The sequence below is a fragment of the Tetrao urogallus genome (genome assembly GCF_951394365.1).
Source record: "Tetrao urogallus genome assembly, chromosome: 10".
NCBI lineage: Eukaryota > Metazoa > Chordata > Aves > Galliformes > Phasianidae > Tetrao > Tetrao urogallus.
Window position 1 is genome coordinate 8,620,579 of NC_136823.1, and position 19,489 is coordinate 8,640,067.

At 37.6% G+C, this 19,489-nt stretch overlaps 1 protein-coding gene across 1 annotated transcript; it reads left to right on the top strand.

Moving 5' to 3' along the window:
- Positions 1-2,143: 2,143 nt before the first annotated feature.
- CCDC66 (coiled-coil domain containing 66) lies at positions 2,144-18,397 on the top strand (the record flags this gene model as incomplete). Its single annotated transcript, XM_079540387.1, has 18 exons — positions 2,144-2,154; positions 2,447-2,511; positions 3,585-3,607; positions 4,966-5,383; positions 6,436-6,571; positions 6,724-6,827; positions 7,828-7,952; positions 9,644-9,775; positions 12,282-12,535; positions 12,899-12,983; positions 13,628-13,789; positions 14,231-14,378; positions 14,817-14,930; positions 15,532-16,004; positions 16,523-16,560; positions 16,745-17,025; positions 17,465-17,592; positions 18,314-18,397. 18 exons carry the CDS (start codon positions 2,144-2,146, stop codon positions 18,395-18,397), a joined length of 2,781 nt encoding a protein of 926 aa, XP_079396513.1.
- Positions 18,398-19,489: the final 1,092 nt, after the last annotated feature.

Below are 19,489 nucleotides of genomic sequence, written 5' to 3' on the forward strand. Positions count from 1 at the left end.
TATTAATGGTATTTATGTGTAAGGATCAAGACAGACACTTGATGGGATTTCCACAACACCTACCTCCCACTGAAACCTCATCCTCTTACCTTGCTTATACAGGCTATTAGAAAGTTTAATCAACATGTGATTGAAGTACTTTGTGTAGTGTTTTGTCCTTCAGAAAGACACATTTAGCCCAAGAACATTTTTATTCAAACCTCCTGAATGAGTCAAGAAGTTGGGAATGCTGGTGATTAATTTATCAGATACGAAAGAGGCTGGTAACTCTTTTCCCACAAGCATCCCAACAGTCCTTGAATTATACAAACTATATTCTCCTTTCTAAAAACATATGCACTATAAATAATGTTCTGGGACAAGTGGTAATAGGAAACATTATTTATTCTTCAAATATTTCACGTCAATTTCTATCATGCCCCGTATGATTGATTCTAATAGTCATGCAATTTTGCAGATAAGGATCAATAAAAAAATACAGAAGTAAATCATACTGTTTTACTTTTTTTTTTTTTTTTTTTTTTTTCCATTTGAGTATTACAGAACAGTGTATGTGCTCAAGTTCCATGAAATAAGGAAAAAAAATTAGAGCACAGTTTTTGTCTCATGGTGCACATAGACACATTTGTTAATGAAATGTGTATCCAAGGGCAAAATGTAAATACAAGGGATGTCAGGGATATAGTTTTGGTGATTCAAGAGGCCATTGGGTAAATTTATTTCCCCTAAAATACAACCATATCCATGGTATTTTTCCTTTTAAGCTAGTAAATGGATGATAAGTTTCTTCATTTAGACTAACCAAGGTTTATTATATTTAGTGCAATATACATACAAACATATATTCAGGCAAGAAAATGGTTTCAAAGAGTTTTGATTTCTCCATGTGTATCAGAAAAAATAAAAATCTCAATCAATAAAAGCAATGCAGATGAACCCATGTATGAAGGCAAGAGTTCTGAAAACCAGGAATATTTTAGCATGCCATCAGAGTAATTGGGAAAGTGGGATGAACTCAGGCAGGGTTCAAAAGTGACTTTGTTCCAGCTTCTGTTTCTCTGTTTCACTTTTTGGTAATGTCAACAAAAATAAGTAAATGAGCTTTTTGCTGAAGCTTAGTATATTATTAACTCTTGACTTTGTATATTTACTGTAAAAGTGATATATCCTAAACAAAAGTTGCTCATATTTATTGTCTTCTGCAGCTACCAGAACTGCAGCTATGCAGTAGTTAGTATTCACACTGCTGTGTTACGATCATCTACCGTACTGTATGAATTCTTCGTAGCAGTTTGTGTACATTCTCTCACAGTCAGCATTAAATACAGAACTTAGAGGAGATGTTTTTTTACTTTCAAAGCATTTCCCTGCACCATAACACTGCCACTAAGGGGATCTGAAGAGCTGGGTTTAGAGTAGATTTGTAGCTACGTCATTTAAGAACTAGTTTTAGTTACAGCTTCAAATGGCAGCATTTGATAACTATGTACGGAGGTGTGAACCGCATACTTTCAGAAAGAATTTGTTTTCACGCTTGTCTAGCAAACCACTAATACTTAATTTATAAAATATGTTAAAAATCTTAGCAGATCGAAACTCATTGTTTCAGGAGCAAAAATAAAAGCCGTTTTGAACCCTTGGTAAGATGGTTTCTTTAGGGCAGTTAAACTTCTGCAGATATGTTTGAAACTATATTGCCACCTGCTGTCTCGAGCTGAAATCAGGAGGCAATTCTTTTGCCCCCCCCAAAAAAAAGATTAAAAGATTTTCACTGGAGGGTTAGGAATATGAATGTTGACTCTATTGTCCGGAAGAAAGAAAGAAAAAGAGGGCTAGTAATAAAATTAAATAGTACGTTGCAATGTGGAACGCTTCAGAAATTGCTACGCTACAGCAGTACACAAGCAGACAGCAGGCTCTGCCTCTCTCTCCCGCTCTCCCTCCCCAGCCGCTCCCCGCCGCAGACTCCATCCCCCACAAGGCGCCGCTCGGCCCGGCCCCGCAGTGTGCTGGCAGCCCGTTGGCGAAGCGGGGCCCGGCGGAAGCCTATCGCCTCCCGACTCCTTGTGCGGGGCCGGCAACCGCTGTACACACAGCGCGAGCCCGGCGGCCCCTCGGGCTCCGTCGGCGGCTCGGTCGGGCCATGAACCTGGGGTAAGGAGGGAGGGACCCGGCGGCCGGGAACGCCGCTCTGTGCGGGGCGGGACCCAGCCCCCCCCCGCCTTAGCTCGGCGCCTCGAGGCCCGCTGGTGCCGGGGGGGCGTGGAGCCCGTCTGGAGTGGGGGCGGGAAGGGGCCGGAGGCGCGTGAGGTGACCGCAGCGCTGCGGGCGGCGTCGGGGGAGCGCGTGCGGCGTTAGCATGAAGTGCGGGTTGTTGAAGTGCACGGATCGCACCGCTGCCTCTTCTCTGCACGGTTCCAGTCTCTTTCTTTCTCCCATTTTGCAGAGATGGGCTGAAGCTTGAAACTGAAGTGCTGGACGGGAAGCCGAGGCTGATTTTAGCCGCTTCTGGTATTTTTTGATTATTTACCTGAAGTAACCTTTCAAGCTCCGACTGATGTAATACGAGAATTTCTGCAATTTAGTACATCTTATTGCCAGGGAAAAAGAAGCCCAGTAGCTCCGTGCTTGATTTACACAGAACTGTATTATTTCACACTTAGATATTTACAATACTTCAGTAGCTGGTGGCCGAGGTTTATCACTTTCACTAAGCAGTTTATTTAGACCAGATCTCAGTGCTGCCACACTAGAAAAGACCATCTCATTAAAGCTTAATGATGAGCCTGTCTGAACTCTAGTTTTTTATTTATGAGGCGTGTTTATGTACAAGCACAGAACCACTTTCCCTAATTGTCCTACAGAGGCCTATGGCACCCTGGCTTGCATCAGCTGTGGTGCAGCCAGCAGGGCAGAGAACTCATTGTCCCCTTTGTCAGCCGTGGTGAGGCTGCACTTTTTGCATTTAACAGAGGGCTGACCAGTGAGATATTACGGAATGCTTTGAGTCAAGAAGAAATGGCAGACCACTGGAGACAAAGCCTCACAACACCTCTGGAATGGCAGTGCTCTGAAAGTGCTTTCACTTAGTTCAGATGTAGCTGGCATCATTTGTTGGAATGTTCACTGGCCCTATTCATAGCACATATCATTGCCACTCACTCTGAGCCAGGATTTAACGCCTGCTGTTAAGAGTGACAACTTAGCATACTCTCAAATTTTAATACTTTCATCTGAATTGTAAAATATTATTCATAAGGTGTTTTGCAGACAGTCAGAACTGTTAGCATTTCTGGTGTCTAATAGGTAGTGCAAAGAAGGCATGGTACTTTTCTGTACAACTGGGAATAGATGTCTCAAATATAGCTAGGTAGCTTTTTATTTGTTTTCCAACATATATTTGAATTTTTTATACCAAAAAAAAAACATACACATATACTGGGTAGATTTACAGGAAGGTACTTCCCCCTTCCTTACAAGACGTCTGATGACTGTAATAGCTCATGAGTTTCTTAAGATTTATTTTTCAGGAAGAAGTTGCTATTAAATACTGTTCTCATATGTTTGTGTTTGCTTCCCAAAAGATAAAGCAAAGCCTGCAATGAAGGTAAGTGAAAAGAACTACATTTTATTTAGAGCACACAATATACCATTCAGTTTGTTGGCAGATAATTTTGAGAACACATTTGAAATGTCTCAATATTTGTAATCAGTCACGATTATGAAAAAAAAAAAAGGGTATTTCTCAGGTTCATTATAGCTATAAAAAAGAATCACAGAGTATCCTCTGTTGATAGGGACCCATAAGGATCATTGAGTCCAACTCCTAGCTCCATACAGGACTACCTAAAAACCAAGGTCAGTATCTAAGAGCATTGTCCAAATGTTTCTTGGATGTCTGTAGACTTGGGGCTGTGACCACTGCCCTGAGAAGCTTCCAGTGCCTGGCCACTCCCTGGTGAACAACCTGCTCCTAATATCCAATCTGAACTTCAAAAAATTCAGTAAAATATTCAACAAATTTGAATTAAAAGTTCGGTGACAACTTCTGCCATCACAAAGTGGTTTTGTTTAGTTCCCCAAAAAGTTACAACAGTGTAGGAAATCATCTCAGTTGGAACTTTCAGAGATCTTAAAGGGATGCTGGTAAAATTTGTCTGAAATGTGTTTTACTGTCCATATAGTCACATGGGCTGTGCCTGTCTGAGTAAACTGGAATGCAGTGAGCTGGAGGGACAAAGTAGATGAAGGTTTCAGTATCTGTGAGATAGTGACAAATGTACAACAAAGACCCTGGAAAGAGTAACTGTTACAGAATGGAAAAAATCTAGACTGAAATATTAGTGACTGTATGATGAACCACACTTGAAGCCATACTTCAGAAATGCCAAAGAAAATAAGAATGTTTATGACTTCTTTTAAATGTTATGCTATATAAAATTATTTTTGTGTCTTCTAAATATTCAGATTTAGGTGTTGTGTTTTCCCTTAAGGTATTTCAGGACAAGGGAAAATGATTTTAAGTTGGAGGGAGGGAAGGAAGAAGGAGGGAAGATATAGGTTGGATGTCAAGGGGAAGTTCTTTACTGTGAGAGTGGTGAGGTGCTGGAACAGGCTGCCCAGAGAGGTTGTGGTTGCCCTGTCCCTGGAGGAGTTCAAAGCCAGATTGGATGGAGCCCTGGGCACCCTGGTCTAGTACTAAATGTGGAGGTTGGTGGCCCTGTATGTGGCAGGGGGGTTGGAGATTCATGATTCAACCAGGGTCATTCTGTGATATCTAGTGCTGGTGAAGATACTTTACTGTTTTCTTATGGAGTTAGATTGTATTGATGGAAGGAAGAAGAAAAGAAACACTGTTACCTGCTGCTCATAGTCCTGTTTTTGTTTGTTACTTACGAGAATTTCTCTCCTTAATGTAATATGTACTGAATTTTCTCTTTTTCTTTTTTTTTTTTTTTTTAACAGATGGGAAATAAAGCCAAAGGGTCTAAACAGACTTTGAGAATAAGGCATACTGAGCATATGCTGAGGTCAACACGAAATGCTTGCATCAATCAGGAAAACTTAGCAAAATCAAGGAGTGGATCGAGCTTATCAGTGTCAAAAGGTGAAAGAGTGCAAGTAACTAAACCTTCCTCACGTGAAGCTACAACTAAAGATAACTCTTTGATTTTCCAAAGAGACACCACAAATAGGAAACCTGATTCTGAGAATCTTAATGTTCGAGAAAGTAAACACGAAGCTCAAAATGCACATATATCAGCTGAAGACCTAAGAAGTTTGGTGTGTTTAACACAAGAACAGCTTCAGCAGATTTTGATGATTGTGAAAGGAGAAACTAGGCACATCTCTGAGACTCCCAGTGAAAAGCAAGAGGAAATAGGTAAGATACAGTGCAGTGAAGTTTTCATACAGTTAACTGATGTTAGTTTCATGGAAACAAAGCAAAACATGAGGCTTAATTTTGAGTTGAATTCATAATTTATGTTTATTTGCAGACAGAGATACTACTCTCTAATGGTCTCAACACCACTGCTTGCTATTACAGATGTGAAATTGCCTGTGTTAGGAACCAAGCAGCTGTTAACAATAAGAACTAGAAATGGTTTGATAATATTCTAGTACTTTGCAGAGTAAAAAAGCAAACAACTCTTGTCAACGTTTCATACTAAAACTGGGGGAAAAAAAAAAATAGTGGAAGGGCACTGAACCATCAACATCAGAATTTTGAGAACAAAACCAGAATCTGAGCAACCTGCTTAAGCTGTAGATGTCCCTATTCATTGCAGGGGAGTTGGACTAGATGACCTTTAAAAGGCCTGTCCAAATCAAATGATTCCATGATTCTGTAAATAACTGTCATCAGCACACTCAAAAAGCCTCAGAAATGCAGGCTTTTCTGGTTGATCAAAGAGTTCAGATATTGCTGTGTATCTCAAGAGCACTCTTTAGATTTCCTTCTGACCTCAAGAAGTTCATGCATCTTTCTGCTTAACTGTAATACTACTACTGAGTAGGGTTCATTCTGCAGTTTTTATGCTGACAAATATGACAACTATTATGTATCTTCCTGTATCATTACTCTTATTTTCGGACCCATGGAAGAGGTCGACTCTGTCACCGCAAACATGGCACATTGAAAGTAAGTAGGGTACAAATGTCTGAGCTCCCTGGCAAGCGTGTTTACTGTTAGTCTAGCATTCTAAGAATATCTTTGAAGTTGTAACTTGCATGTCTCAGCTGTACAAGCAGGGCAGAAAACAGGTTTGTTAAACAGTTGTGAGTTTGCAAGTCTCCTCTGTTCCTTAAGTAGTAAGGATTGAAAAATGTTTAGTGGGCACTGATGTTTTATTTGCTTTTTGTGTGTGTATATGCATATATGTATAAATGTACAAATATGTATACATTTAGGCATGTACATTTATTCTACTACAGGCACTAGTGAGGCATCAGAGGAAACCATTGTAGCATTGCTCCAAAACACTTGTGAAATTCCATCTGTTCCAGATGAGCCTAACTCTAATTCAAGCAGGAAAGAAGAGTCATATCCACAACCAAGAGAGAAAGTTATGTACGTAAATCTGTGTTACTGTCCATGAAAATTTTCTCTAATAATGAATTGCAGTTCTTAATCACAGTAAGAATTGATATAAATACTAATCAAAAAGTTATGTTTAAAATCAACAGATTTTCAAGTAATTTTTTTCTCTCCCTCACCTATAGAAAGGAGTCCTGGAAACCCGCTGACATGTTTAGTACCTTGGGTGAAAGAGAAGGAGGGAAAGCCTTATTAGAATCAAGAAAGAGCCAGTGGAAGAAGGAATTAGGTACTTACCATACACACCATTTATATTTTTATGAGTTTATGACACTAAAGATGACAACAAACTTTGCATTACTTATGCTTCTGTAAGTTCACTTATATCAGTGCAATTGCTACAGATTTGGAAGTTATCTGCTGTAAATCTCTAGAACAGATCAATTCCTAGACCTCAAAAAAAAAAAAAAAAAAAAAAAAAAACCTATATAAAGAAAATCTATAACTTCTTGAAAAAATACTGCTAAACAAAAGAAATATTTTCCCAAATAAGGCTGTGGGGTTTTTGTTTTGTTTGGGCTTTTTTTTTTTTTTAATGCTTCATATTGTAGGAGTTGTTGGCTCCTGTCGGTTTGGTCACCCCTTCGCTCCTTGATGGCCATTGTCCTTAACAAATCACTTTGTTTCTTCTGAGGGAAAAGTGTCACCTGGTCTACAGGTATGACTGAGTACAAATTGCAGTTTGACTTTGGAACAGTTTGCAGCCCTGTCCCATCACCAGCCACAGGGAATCACTGTAGAAAGTTAAAACTGTTTAAGACAGTGCTAAAGACTCCATGACAAATGAAGCTATTTATGATTGATATACGGGAGTGTTGTTTCTACAACTTGTATGTAGATGATCTGATTACAGGGTTTGATGTTTGCAGTGTCCATTGGTTTGGCAACATTAGCATATTCTAATCTCATCAGTCTTAACAAAGTGGAGATAATTGATATGCTGTGTTTCTCATTGGTAGTTGTTAAGCCTTCAGGGTTTTGTAGTCTTCTCAGACAGATTACCCTGTTACCCCTACAGCTCTGGACAGAGGCTCAGTGGCCATCATCTTAAGAGCAAAGTCACGTTTGAACTGGTAGGTCACACAGCGGTGACTATCGTGTAGTCCATTTTACAATCACAATTGTAGGGGTGACATGCCTATCTTACTTATTTTAATAAATGCATCTACACGTCTGTATTAGGAATGTAGTAAAGTTTTGTGCATTTTCCCACACTTCCTTTCCTGAAGATGAACAGGTAGCACTGAAGAAGAAACTGAAAGAAACCTTGGAAGGAGATGTGATTTATTTAGGGGCAAAATCTGGCAATGATAAAAACCATACAGAAAAAATGGAAACAGCTGACCCAGATAAGGTAAGGCTATCTATAAACACTGAAAAACAGAGTTTTGACAGCACCGTCACAGAACTCTTGAGCTCTTAATTCATACAAGATTTTCTTTTCTGTACAGATCCAATGTTAACAGGAAGCAGAATCAGATTTCAGTGGTTAGTTTAAGCTCTTTGATGGCATGATGTGATGCAGCTCCCTATATCAAACTTAGCTTTTGCTCCAATTTTAGTTTTATCAGTTATATGAAGTATCACTACCAACCTCTTCCTTTCCTTGCATGTTGATTATTATGAGGTATGAATCTATTTCAGTTATGATTTGAAGCATAATGAAGTGGTTATATAATAATAAATATATAATTATTTACATTGTTCATTAGCTCCCTAGTATACCTAATGGCTTACATAATATTAAGCATAGCATTTTGATTTTAACTTGCCTTTCACGTAGTCAGGTGTAACTGTGAAAATGGCATGTCAGATAAAACATGACTTTGAGGAGGCTGCTGTCAAACAGGTGGTTTTTATCCACTGTCAGTTGTAAAAATAAATGGCATCTTTTGGCATAATTCAGTATTCCTAGAAAAAAAAATTATCACCCTGCCCCCATAAGAGTTTGTTTCGTTTTGCACATAAGTAAAAACTACTGCATATGACATGCTTAATTACAGGTGTTGACTGAGGTTCTAATGGGTAGCAGCTTGTAGAAAATTGGTTTATTTGTTTTGTATACATTAAAGGCTGTTTAATTCAAAACAAAAAGAAAAGCAACAAAAAACTAAATAAATCAAGATTAAATAAGTGGCCACTTTGTTTGCGGACATTGTTCTCAGCTCACCAGTTGTCAGTTGCGTAGCATTTGTTTTAGGGGTAAGATTTTAACTTGCATGCAGTTACGGGTTGTTGTTTTTTTCCTTATTTATTGATGACAGATGTATAACTGCTGTAGTTCTTTTAGACCAAAATAATTCAGTAGATCATTGTGCTCTAGCTAGAGCATTGTGTCTGAATGAATGCCTATCAAAATATGGGTAGTTCAAAGGCTTGAGTATAATTAAAGGCTGACATGCAGAACACTACTTGGTGTTAACTGAATTTTTATTTAGCTTTTAGGCATATGTTAAAGAAATAGATTAAGTGGGAACATATCAAAAACAGAACCACAAGAAAAAAAAAAGTTTTGGTGAAAAAAAGCTTAAGAAATTGGGTTTGAAAAGACAGTAACAGAATGTTTTTTGTCAGATAGCATTGAAAATTCCCAGTGTCACTGGAGTCTCTGATATTATATGGATATCCATTAATAATTGAGAAGACAGAAGGTGCTATGTAGAATTTACTTGAATGAGCTAATGATGTAATGATCATGGGGTGAATCTACCTGAAACACAGGCTGAGCAGTGGTCTACAGCAATAAGGAAGAAGGATTTTTGTTCACGATTGTCAAGTTGTCTGGAGCAAGAGGCTGATGGTTCAAGTTAGAATAAGGTTCAATGACTGGCTTACTTAGCATCTTTGTAACAATTGAAGCGTTTTTATGGAACAGGCAAGCACTTAGTAAAGTTACAAGCTTACATTCATTGTTTGTGCAAGAGAACAGCCTAATTCTGCCTGAAGCAACTGAAGGCACAGTTTCCTGACACGTCTTTGTTATGTGGCTGGACAATGTAGTGAATTTTGGCTACAAGTAATAGACAAGCATATATCTTATTACAGGAAGTTGTGCTACAGGAGCAACCTTTGAGTGCTTTGAAGTATGAGCAACAGAAAAAGTGGCTTGAAGAGCTGGACAAACAGAAGGAAGAAGCTAAGCTACGAAAAATAGAAGAAAAAATGAATTTATCAAAGGTAGGTGGCTTAGAGAGACTTAGAACTGTGGCTTGGAATAAGAAGAACTTGCTGTTTCAATTTTTGTTCTTCTAAGAAATAAAAATTGAAGTCTTAGACTTAAGAACTAGTTGCAAAGATATAATGAAATGTTCTATGTCCAGTTTTTCATCATAAGATCACAGGACAGTCACTGAACGCTCAGGCAGTAGGTGTTGAAGCATTTGCCTGGCAGAGGACAACATGCCTAGTTTGGCGTGTTAAAGTACTGGCTGTGAAGATGAAAATAGTGGTATTATTATAACCCCCATGGTTTGAAAGGAATAGGGGATGTAAGGTCTTGCAGAGACACTAGTGAGACACCTTGTAAAAAACAAACTTCCTGTAAGTTACTGAAGGAGATGAGAAGAAATTGTTAAGAGACACCCACTGTGCATCACAGAGGTATTCAGATCCTGTTTCTGGAAATACTATTTTGATACATGCTTCTGAAGCTTTTTAAACAATTATTCACCCAGAAGGATTAAAGAAAACAGCCCTACCTTTTGTAACCTTCAGTTTTTCCAGGCTCTTGAATGTAGATCTTTTACACTGGATCTCAAAGGAAACTTGCCCATATAATTTGTTTGAAGTTCAGTTAAGTGAAGAGACTTCTTTACTGTCACTGTTGGCTGATCTGGGCAACGTATCTCATACCCCTTCAGGTTCTTATTATGGAAAAGTGAGATACTTCCTTTGTTACTATTTCTACCTTATTTCTGATTTTAAGGTTAGTGAAGTATTCTACATTCTTATACAGACCAACATACTCTTCCAAAGTCTCTTCATCTATCTCTTGAAATGAAGAAACACACAGCAAGACTGTAGTGTTGCTAGAACCCTGATTTCCAAATTACTGTATGAAGGTTTAAGCTGGGTCGTATCTGTTACCATGTATGATAAATGTTCACCACGCTCCATGTTGGTAGCTAACAAGAACCTCCGTTACCACAACTCGCCTCATAGGAAGTGTTTGTAATCTGTGGCCTTCATCAGTACGCGATAGTTTTTACTCTGAGCTGAAGTATTTATTGCAGCAGTCACACAATTCCTATACAGAAAAGCATTATCTCAATTCTATGGCTCACAATAATAGAAACTTTCTACCCATCCTCTAAAATAAAACAAAAAATAATTAAAAAAAGAAACACCAACAACACAAACCCCAAAAACCAAACCAGCAAAACAAACCAACCCCACCTTGTTGCTAAGGTCAGTTACATACTTACAGCATAAATCTTCTCTTTTCCTGGGCCGCTGAGGGAACTGAATTTCCTTTGCAAATGGGACATTTTGTAGCTCTGAAGATAACGCAGCTGTAAAAGATTCTTGCCTTGGCTGCCATGTTTTTTAATTTGCTGGGTGTGGCACAAGGAGATGGCTGCAGTTACCAACTTGACAGTAAGCTACTTCCAGCCTCTTGAAAGAAAACTGCACATATTTAATCTTTTTTTTCTTCATCTTCCTGTTTGCATCTCATGTTACAATCTGAACCTTTCTGTACCGCAGACTTACATAACACAGATATTTAACTTCTCTGATACGTTTGCACATCAACGTGTTTAAAGGGGAGGCAAAATTTACTTTGGAATGGGAGAAAGATTCATTTGGATGCTTATTAAGATTATGTTATTACTTCTTTTAAAATAGGCATAAAACTTCTCTTCAAGAAGGGATTCTTTCTGGTTTAAAGAATGTAGTCCTGGAAAGCTTTAAATAGAGTACGTTAAGTGCATTTTGCCAAAAAGAAATGTAGAAGTAGTCATCTTACAGTCTTCTCAGACAAACAATTATATTGCTCAGAAGAAAAAATGTTCTCAGTACTTATAGCAAAAATAAAGGTGCTTTATGTAAAAAATGTCCAGCTGCAAAAATGGAGCTGTAAAGACAAGGCCCTGTGATATGGAAGGGAGTCTTAAAAAGTCACCTCTACAGAAGTCTCGGGTGCTTTGTTAGGATTGGATTCTTAAAAGAATGAAAGAGATTCTGGGAGAGTGTTTTTTTTATAATAGGCCTATCTGACAGGAAAACAAGAAGGCCTGTCTGACAGGAAAACAAGTAGTATCTCTAAGCAAAGCACAGTAATTCTGCTGCTGTCCATGTTTGAAGTGGTGTGGGTAAATGTGAGTGAGTGTAAAACCGTTCATGTTATTTACTTATTCTTTGACTTTTTTTTTTTTACTTTTTTTTTTTTCTTCACTTTCTACTTTCTGGTTTGTTTGTATTTACTGAAAATATATTAGAAGCACTTTACTGCTGACCAGGTGTATTGATCCACAGCGTAATTTCTGCTCCGATTTGCATTTTAAGCAACAGAAACATTTTGGTTTTCCATCTAAGGAATGAATTGTTCTGTGTGTTGTAACTCCGTAACAAAGATTTTCAACTGTTGGTGCTGTACAAAATGTGTTGTCTCTTTTGTTAACCGTGCTTTGTAGAAAATGTAATTGAGCACATTTCCGTTTTTTGTTGCTTCATATTTATTTAGGCTGAAGAGCATGACAGATGGGCAATGCATTTTGATTCTTTAAAGAACCACCTTAATACTAACGCACAACACCCCTTAAATGGAATGTACAAAAAGCAGCCTGAAAGTCTTTGCCTGTCACCTGACCCTAAGGAGCTGACTGCTTTTGTTCACCCTTTCTCACCTGCAGCTTTAGGCAACTTCATGCCCTCAAAAGTGGAAAATGCAGAAAGAGGTGCTAAAAATAGTGCTTTGGATCACAGTCAGAAAACCAGGTGAGTGAACTTTGTAAGGACAATCATCTTCCCATCCTGTTCACTTCTGGTACCCCTTAGAAACGAAATAAATATTTGAATAAGATGCCTTAAATCTGATCTTTGGATCTTATTCATTTGGCTTCTGCTTTTTTCAGAATTGCACATGGATTCACTTTTGAAATATGCATATGCTTCCACTGTTCATTAATAAAATTTACTGCGAGTAACCTTATTTATTTCCCTTAATAAATTTAATAATTAATAGAATGCAGTTTCATCAATATGAAAAAATTACTTGTAATCTAGGAATTCTAATTAAAGAAGGCATTTGGATTTACTCTTTATGATAAGAAAGCCACATACGTGTTTCTTTCTTTGTAGTTTCCTTCGTTCAATGACAGCTCTCCTGGATCCTGCACAGATTGAAGAGAGAGACAGACGGCGGCAGAAGCAGTTAGAACATCAGGTGGGTTTCTGTTTTAAGGTCTAGAGCTATTTTAGTGAGAAAATGGAAAAAAAAGTGAATAAAGCATGATAATTTAATAACAGACTTCAGATATAGAAATAGACTTCATATTACGTCTACACATGATTAATAGCGTTCCACTCAGCCTCTATGTTTTTCTAATATTTATATTCGTTGATTGTATTTCTGTTACTGAATTCTTGGCTCAGAATGATGCAGTGTAGCCTTTAGAACTCCAGTAAGGTTTGTGTGTGGTTTTTTTCAGTCTCTGCTACCATCAAGAGGACTGATATTACATACACCTGTTCTGTGAACTTTACAATGAAAACATAAAAAGAGACTTTTGTTTATCTCTGAGTATTTTGTCTTCAGACTGCTTTGCTGGGCTGATGGTTCTAAAAAACAGTGGGAAGGCAACTAGCCATATTTTGAGAAATTGTAAGAAAAAAAGCATTTGAAGTACTTTCTAGTTAATAGCATGATCTGTTAGACTGCTATTTTCCCTACTACTGTCACATATATTAATAAATTGTCTTCATTTTTTTATCTTTCCAAATTCAAGTATCATCGCTGTACACAGAAGAATACAAGTAACCTGCTTCTAATGCCTTTATTTTCATTTTATTTTCTTATGATACCACTAGAAAGCAATAATGGCTCAGGTAGAAGAAAAGCGGAAGAAGAAACAACTGGAAGAAGAGAAGAGAAAATTGGAGGAACAAGAGGAAGAACAGCGCCTAGCACGAGAAAAAGAACTGATGCAGAAACAGTTCGAAGAAGATCTGCTTAAACAAAAACAGAAGGAGGTGGGCTTTTGTGTTTTGCTCAGTGCAGAGGGATGGAAATCTTTTACTGACTTGTCTGAATGCAGTGAAATTAAATATTGCAGGTAGTGGGAAGACCTGTGAGGTAAAAAATGCAGGTGTAATTTCAATTAAAGCAGAAATACGCATTTTAAATGCAGATTTTAAATACAAAAAATACATGCGTAACTCTTTCAGGCTAGGATTGAACAGCTTCGTTAGTACGGCAGAGCTTCTGACTTTACCATTTAAAAGTTACGTGTAAGGTATTGCATCCAACCCAGCTAGTTTTTGGTTTGTTTCTTGTTGTTTAAGATGCTTCACTCAAAGCAAGAAAATATTTTGACGTTATTTATGTAAACATTTGGGATGATACGGAGATGACATGATCATATTCTCAAAATAAATTCCCACATTTACTTTTTTTTTTTTTTTTTTTTTAAGGAACTTGTGGTTCTGAAAACAAATGAGCTCTATCAGACAATGCAGAAAGCTCAAGAATTAGCCCAGAGATTAAAACAGGAACAGCGCATCCAGGATTTGGCTCAGAAGGGACATGACATTTCAAAACTTCAGAAGAATCTTGGTGGGGGTGAGTTCTGCCATTCTGCTGGTCAGTTTGCCTCTTCCTTTGGTGTGGGTGTGCAAACTGTGAGTGGGTTTTTTTTCCTGTTTTTGTAATAGGCCTGAAATTGCTCCTTTGCTTCAGAAACCAAATTTAATTTTAGCTTATTTAAAGAATCTTTCCAATAATATCAATGTTCTAATGCAGTGAATGCCATATCTTAGTAATCTTCAAATGCTACGTTACATAAAGGAAGAAATACAAGGCTGTTATCAGGAATGCATGTGGAATATTCAGACCTACAAAGGATTGGCCTGATTTTCAGTGAAACAGGCAGTATTTTAGGATCTGAATCACAATTCTCAATCTTTGCTTTGAGCTCTAAGCTAGAATAGTTTGATAACACGATAGCAAAACTTAAATAGAATATATGCTGCTACATGAAAAAAATTTGATTGTTTTCAGGTGGCAGTGAATTTGAAAACTGTAATACTGATGCTTCACATCGAAGTCCTAATTTCTCTGCTGACATTAACACTGATCAGCAGACATCTCGGAAAGACACTGCTGTACAGACAGGTAAGAAGTCCTTCAGTTTGGTCACCTGATGTACCTTACAGACAGGCAGCAGGACAGCTAATTTGTGTAACTGCAACGGGGCCAAATCGTTGTCATTCAGAATGGAATAAAATTGAAAATACATGCTTGGACAGACTCAGGCTCCTGGAAATATAATAATATATCACTGTGCTCTTCTAAATCAATTGTATGTCTTTATTGGTACCTGCCCATTACAGATTCAGATCAGCCACTCTGAAGTACAGTGTTGGCTTACAGTCATGGTCATAAGTCATGCAGGACTAAATTTATTAAGGAATTGCAGCATATATAGTTGTAGTCTTCAGGCTTGTATCACATGCACTGGTATTGAGCTGGAATGGGTTCTTAATGAATCCTTTATTAAGGACAAGAAACATTGTCAGTAATCCTGGAGTAGGAATACTAGACCCGTTAGAAAATGAAAGCTTATATTCAGATATTTAGAAAAGCTTTTTACAGTTGTTGCTACTTACCCAAACAGAATCTTCTTCCCACTTGAAAAGTGAAAGCTTTTTTATTTCTATTTGTTTAGGCAAAATGTTTGAATAGTTTACTCTTAGATCTAATATACTTTTTTTAGATGACTGTACTACTTCAGCATACATTGATGCAGCTGAGGAAAGAACTTCATGTTGTGGGTCACCGGATATTTCCATAGAATATAAAGAAACCTCTAATAGCAAAAAATATCAGAAAGAAATGCAGTATACAGATAAAAACAGAATTTCAGGACAAGAGAATGGTGACATCCACAGTGAGCTGTATGAACAATATGCAAGAAAAGAAAGACAAGTTAAACCTTCAGAAAAACCTGGCAAAAGACCTGACTGGAACATAAACAAGCCTGAGAAAAGATACATTCCAGCATCAGAAAGATACCCCAAACCACTGCAAAAACAAAGGGAAGAAAATAAAGTAAGACGACAAATGGAGCTGCTTCAGTTGGTAGAAAGAAATACGCCTGGGAATCTCTACCAAAAAAAGGGTTGTTGCTCAGATGGGTCTCCTTCACCTCATGAAGAACTGAAGAATAAGGGACATAGAATCAGAAAGGTAACTATTTTTTCTCTAAGAACAGTGATTAATACTTTTTTTAAGGCTTATTTCACTCGGCTCTGGTTGGATATAATTCAATCTCTGAGAGTTTTCCTACCACCTCTCCTTTGTGTGAAGACCAGTATTACAGCAGTTTTGTTCAGCGTGGTTGGAAGAACATTAAATTTTTGTGGCTTAGCTTTCAGTATTAGTTCAATCTTCCAAAGTGTATATTCGCTTTATTGATAATCGTTATAGACTTATTAAGAAGTGTGTACAACTTCTGCTTGTGCCTTGAGCTCCATAGACGTAGAGAAGCAGACAGAACAAATAGACAGAAGAACTTATTATTAGTTTAACTGAGTTTGTAGATGCTACAAGTCTCTTTAATGCATGTCTTCGATAATATCTGTCTCCTGTGAGAGCTCAGATCATACAGTCCTCTCAGAATTTCAGAACAAACTTTTGTAATGTGAGCGTTTAATATATTAAACATCAAGTTTTGTACTCATGGTTTTGACTTTTTTTTTCCCCAGGAAGAACAACTCCGTAAGAATCATTTGAATGAAGAAAGGTATGTCAATATTCTGCATTAATGAATTTATAGTGAAATATGTACATTTTTCTTTCCTGATTTTTAATCTTTTTTTATGAACTTAGATTCATCCAGTTGGCCACTGTAGTGCAGAATGTTTTCTCTCCACTGTTTATCAAACTTTTGTGGGTGCTTTTATATTAACTGGAATTGTTTCATACAGATCTGACTCACCACCTGTTCCAGCGGTTAAGAATAGATTACAAGTACAACAAAAACAGATATGCACCAGGAAATTGGAAGTATATAACAACAGTAGAAGAGAGAAAAATACCAAGGCAGATGTGCAGCAGAAGAGCTTCCCTCCTGCGCTTCCAGAAGCTGGACGGCCTCCTTCTTCACAGTTCATTCCATACGTTCGAACAAACGAAGTGTATTATCTCGATCCAGATGCACCAGTGACCAGACCTTCAACACACAACCCACAGTATCGACAGTGTAATGGTACTGCAGTGTACTGTGATCTGATTCGTGTAGAAGAGATGGTGCAGCACCTCGGTTCGAAGTTCTGCGCTTTGTTCCATTTGTTATTTGCTTTTACTGAATTTTGCCATAACCCGTTTTTGTCAGAGCGCTGTACAGAAAGCCTGTGCAACCAAAACACAAAACACAAATCCACAAAAGAAAAAAACCAACATTTGTAATTCTTTTATCTGGGTTTTTTGTGTAGTGAAATCTAATTGCACTTCTCATTGCACTTCTCTGGTATTAGTACATACGGCTTTTGGTTTTAGGAATCTAAGTGGTATTTGACTTAGTGATCATAATAAAATAGCAACCCAAACTTGATTTCTACAAGTTGTGAAAGTCTACTACTTCTTCAGAATTTGAACAAATTTATAAGTGTGTTGTTTACTAATTTCATATATGTATTTATTTTTAGATTCTTACCAAGTGCCACGACAGATTTTTAGCTCTGATCACACTAGAGATCCTCTTCTAAATCCTGATGTAGTTAAAATAAGAGAGAGACAACAAGCGATTCTAAAAGGACTGTCAGAACTACGGCAGGTAAGTGAAAAGTCATTGTACAAGCACGTGTGCATACATACTAAGGTCAAAATGAATATTGCAAACTAGTACATAGTCACAAACGTTAGTCTTTAAGCCATTTTTTTCTATCATGTATGATTGGACCCTGACCTCTACCTTTATTTCTCTGTATTAATTTTGCTTTAGTAAATGCATTGCTTCCACCTTTGGACTCTCCGTAGTCTCTCTTTAAGGAGTCTTTGGTCATCAGATTAACTATGAAACGGTGGAGAATTTTAGAAAACTTGAAACCAGGGGAATGGCTTTGTTAGCCTAACTGAATACCTGGAGGCTTGCTCATACATAGCTGTTATGTGTTACATGCATGTATCATGCAGTTGCAGCTGTTTTTACTTCAGGGTTTCTTCATTTTCTAGTAGCTGTGAAAGCCATTAACAAAGTGGGAACCTTTTAGCTTTTGTGTGTGAACATGCAGCAGCACATCCTAATACTTGTGACACTGTTCTAGGTCAAACAGTAATGCTGCCTTAGAACGTATGTAATGTTAGCACTGTAAGCCAGTACCTGTCAACCCAAATTCCTTCCCTTCTAAGTGTGCTGTGTTGTCCTGCTGGAAGCTGTGCACTTAAAAAGCAATGCATCTTAACAAACTGTTTTAAAGTAAAAAGCAGTGGCATGTTATTAGTTCAGACTGCTTGAAGGAGGGAGAGCATTCACATTCCTATTCCGTTCATTTCAGGGCCTCCTGCAGAAGCAAAGGGAGTTGGAGTCAGGTCTAATTCCTGTTAAAGCTCAAGAAGAGAACTTTATTTCACCATTTTGAAAGGTACTTAAGACTGTACTGAATTATTTGAATGTAGAAGCACAGCATTTTGCTACTGTAATTGTGAACTATCTATATTATTTTTACTAAATAAATTATGCTGCAATTTTTGATAGGATTACAGGGTCACTTTACTTTTACTATTACTTTTCAACACAAAAATAAATTTAACTACATTTTCAGAATGGTCCTTGTGCTGCCTGAAGACACGTCCCTTTTGTATAGACACCAAAAGACTGTGAAAAGTTGCTACCTGGATTGTTGTGGTACTGTGCATTTTTTTTTAATAAATAAGATTCACGATTCATTGTGAACGGCTTTAAGAGAGGGGATATTTTTAAATATAGGAAACAGATTGTACTTTATTATCCATTATATTATCATTATATTCATTATTTACCACCGCAGATATGCTGTCTCCCACCCCAACTGAAAGAGGATAGTGACACTTAATATGGTAATGGACTGAGTCCACGACAGCAGAATTCAGTTTAAAGAAGTCAACTTAAAAGCAAAGGTCTGAACAGCTCAGCATTCAATGCTTCCTCCTTCCTGGAGTCAAACATTAGATTCATTTCCTTTTGGGCTTCAAGATACAGGATAATTTGAGGTAGAAGTATTTTTCTTCTAGAGGTTCTGCAGAAGGTGCCTAATCTGAATTCATTTTAGTTGAGATACATGATAAAATACTACAAAACCCCCAAACTGAGTTTTTTCAGCAGCAACTGTTCTGAAAAATAGAATATGAAAGTATCTTACCAGCAGCAGCTAAGGGAATGAAAGCAGACTCTGTCCTCTCCACTTGCATGCCAAGTCTCGTACAAGGTGCGCCCACAGTTGACGACGGACTTGGAAGAATGGTTTTTCACAAAGTCCATTCACAGTTTGTTGATAAAGAGACAAGAGTACTTACATGTAAGTGGTAAGGGGCAGAGGTATATACCAGTCTTGTCATGGTTTGTCCTTAATTTAAGGAAGTGAAACAAACAAGCATTCAAGACTGAATGGTGTTTTCTCTGCTCTTACAAAGCCTATAATTTTTAACCAATTCTATATAGGCCAACCAACTAACTTTGAGTTTAAAGTTATGTA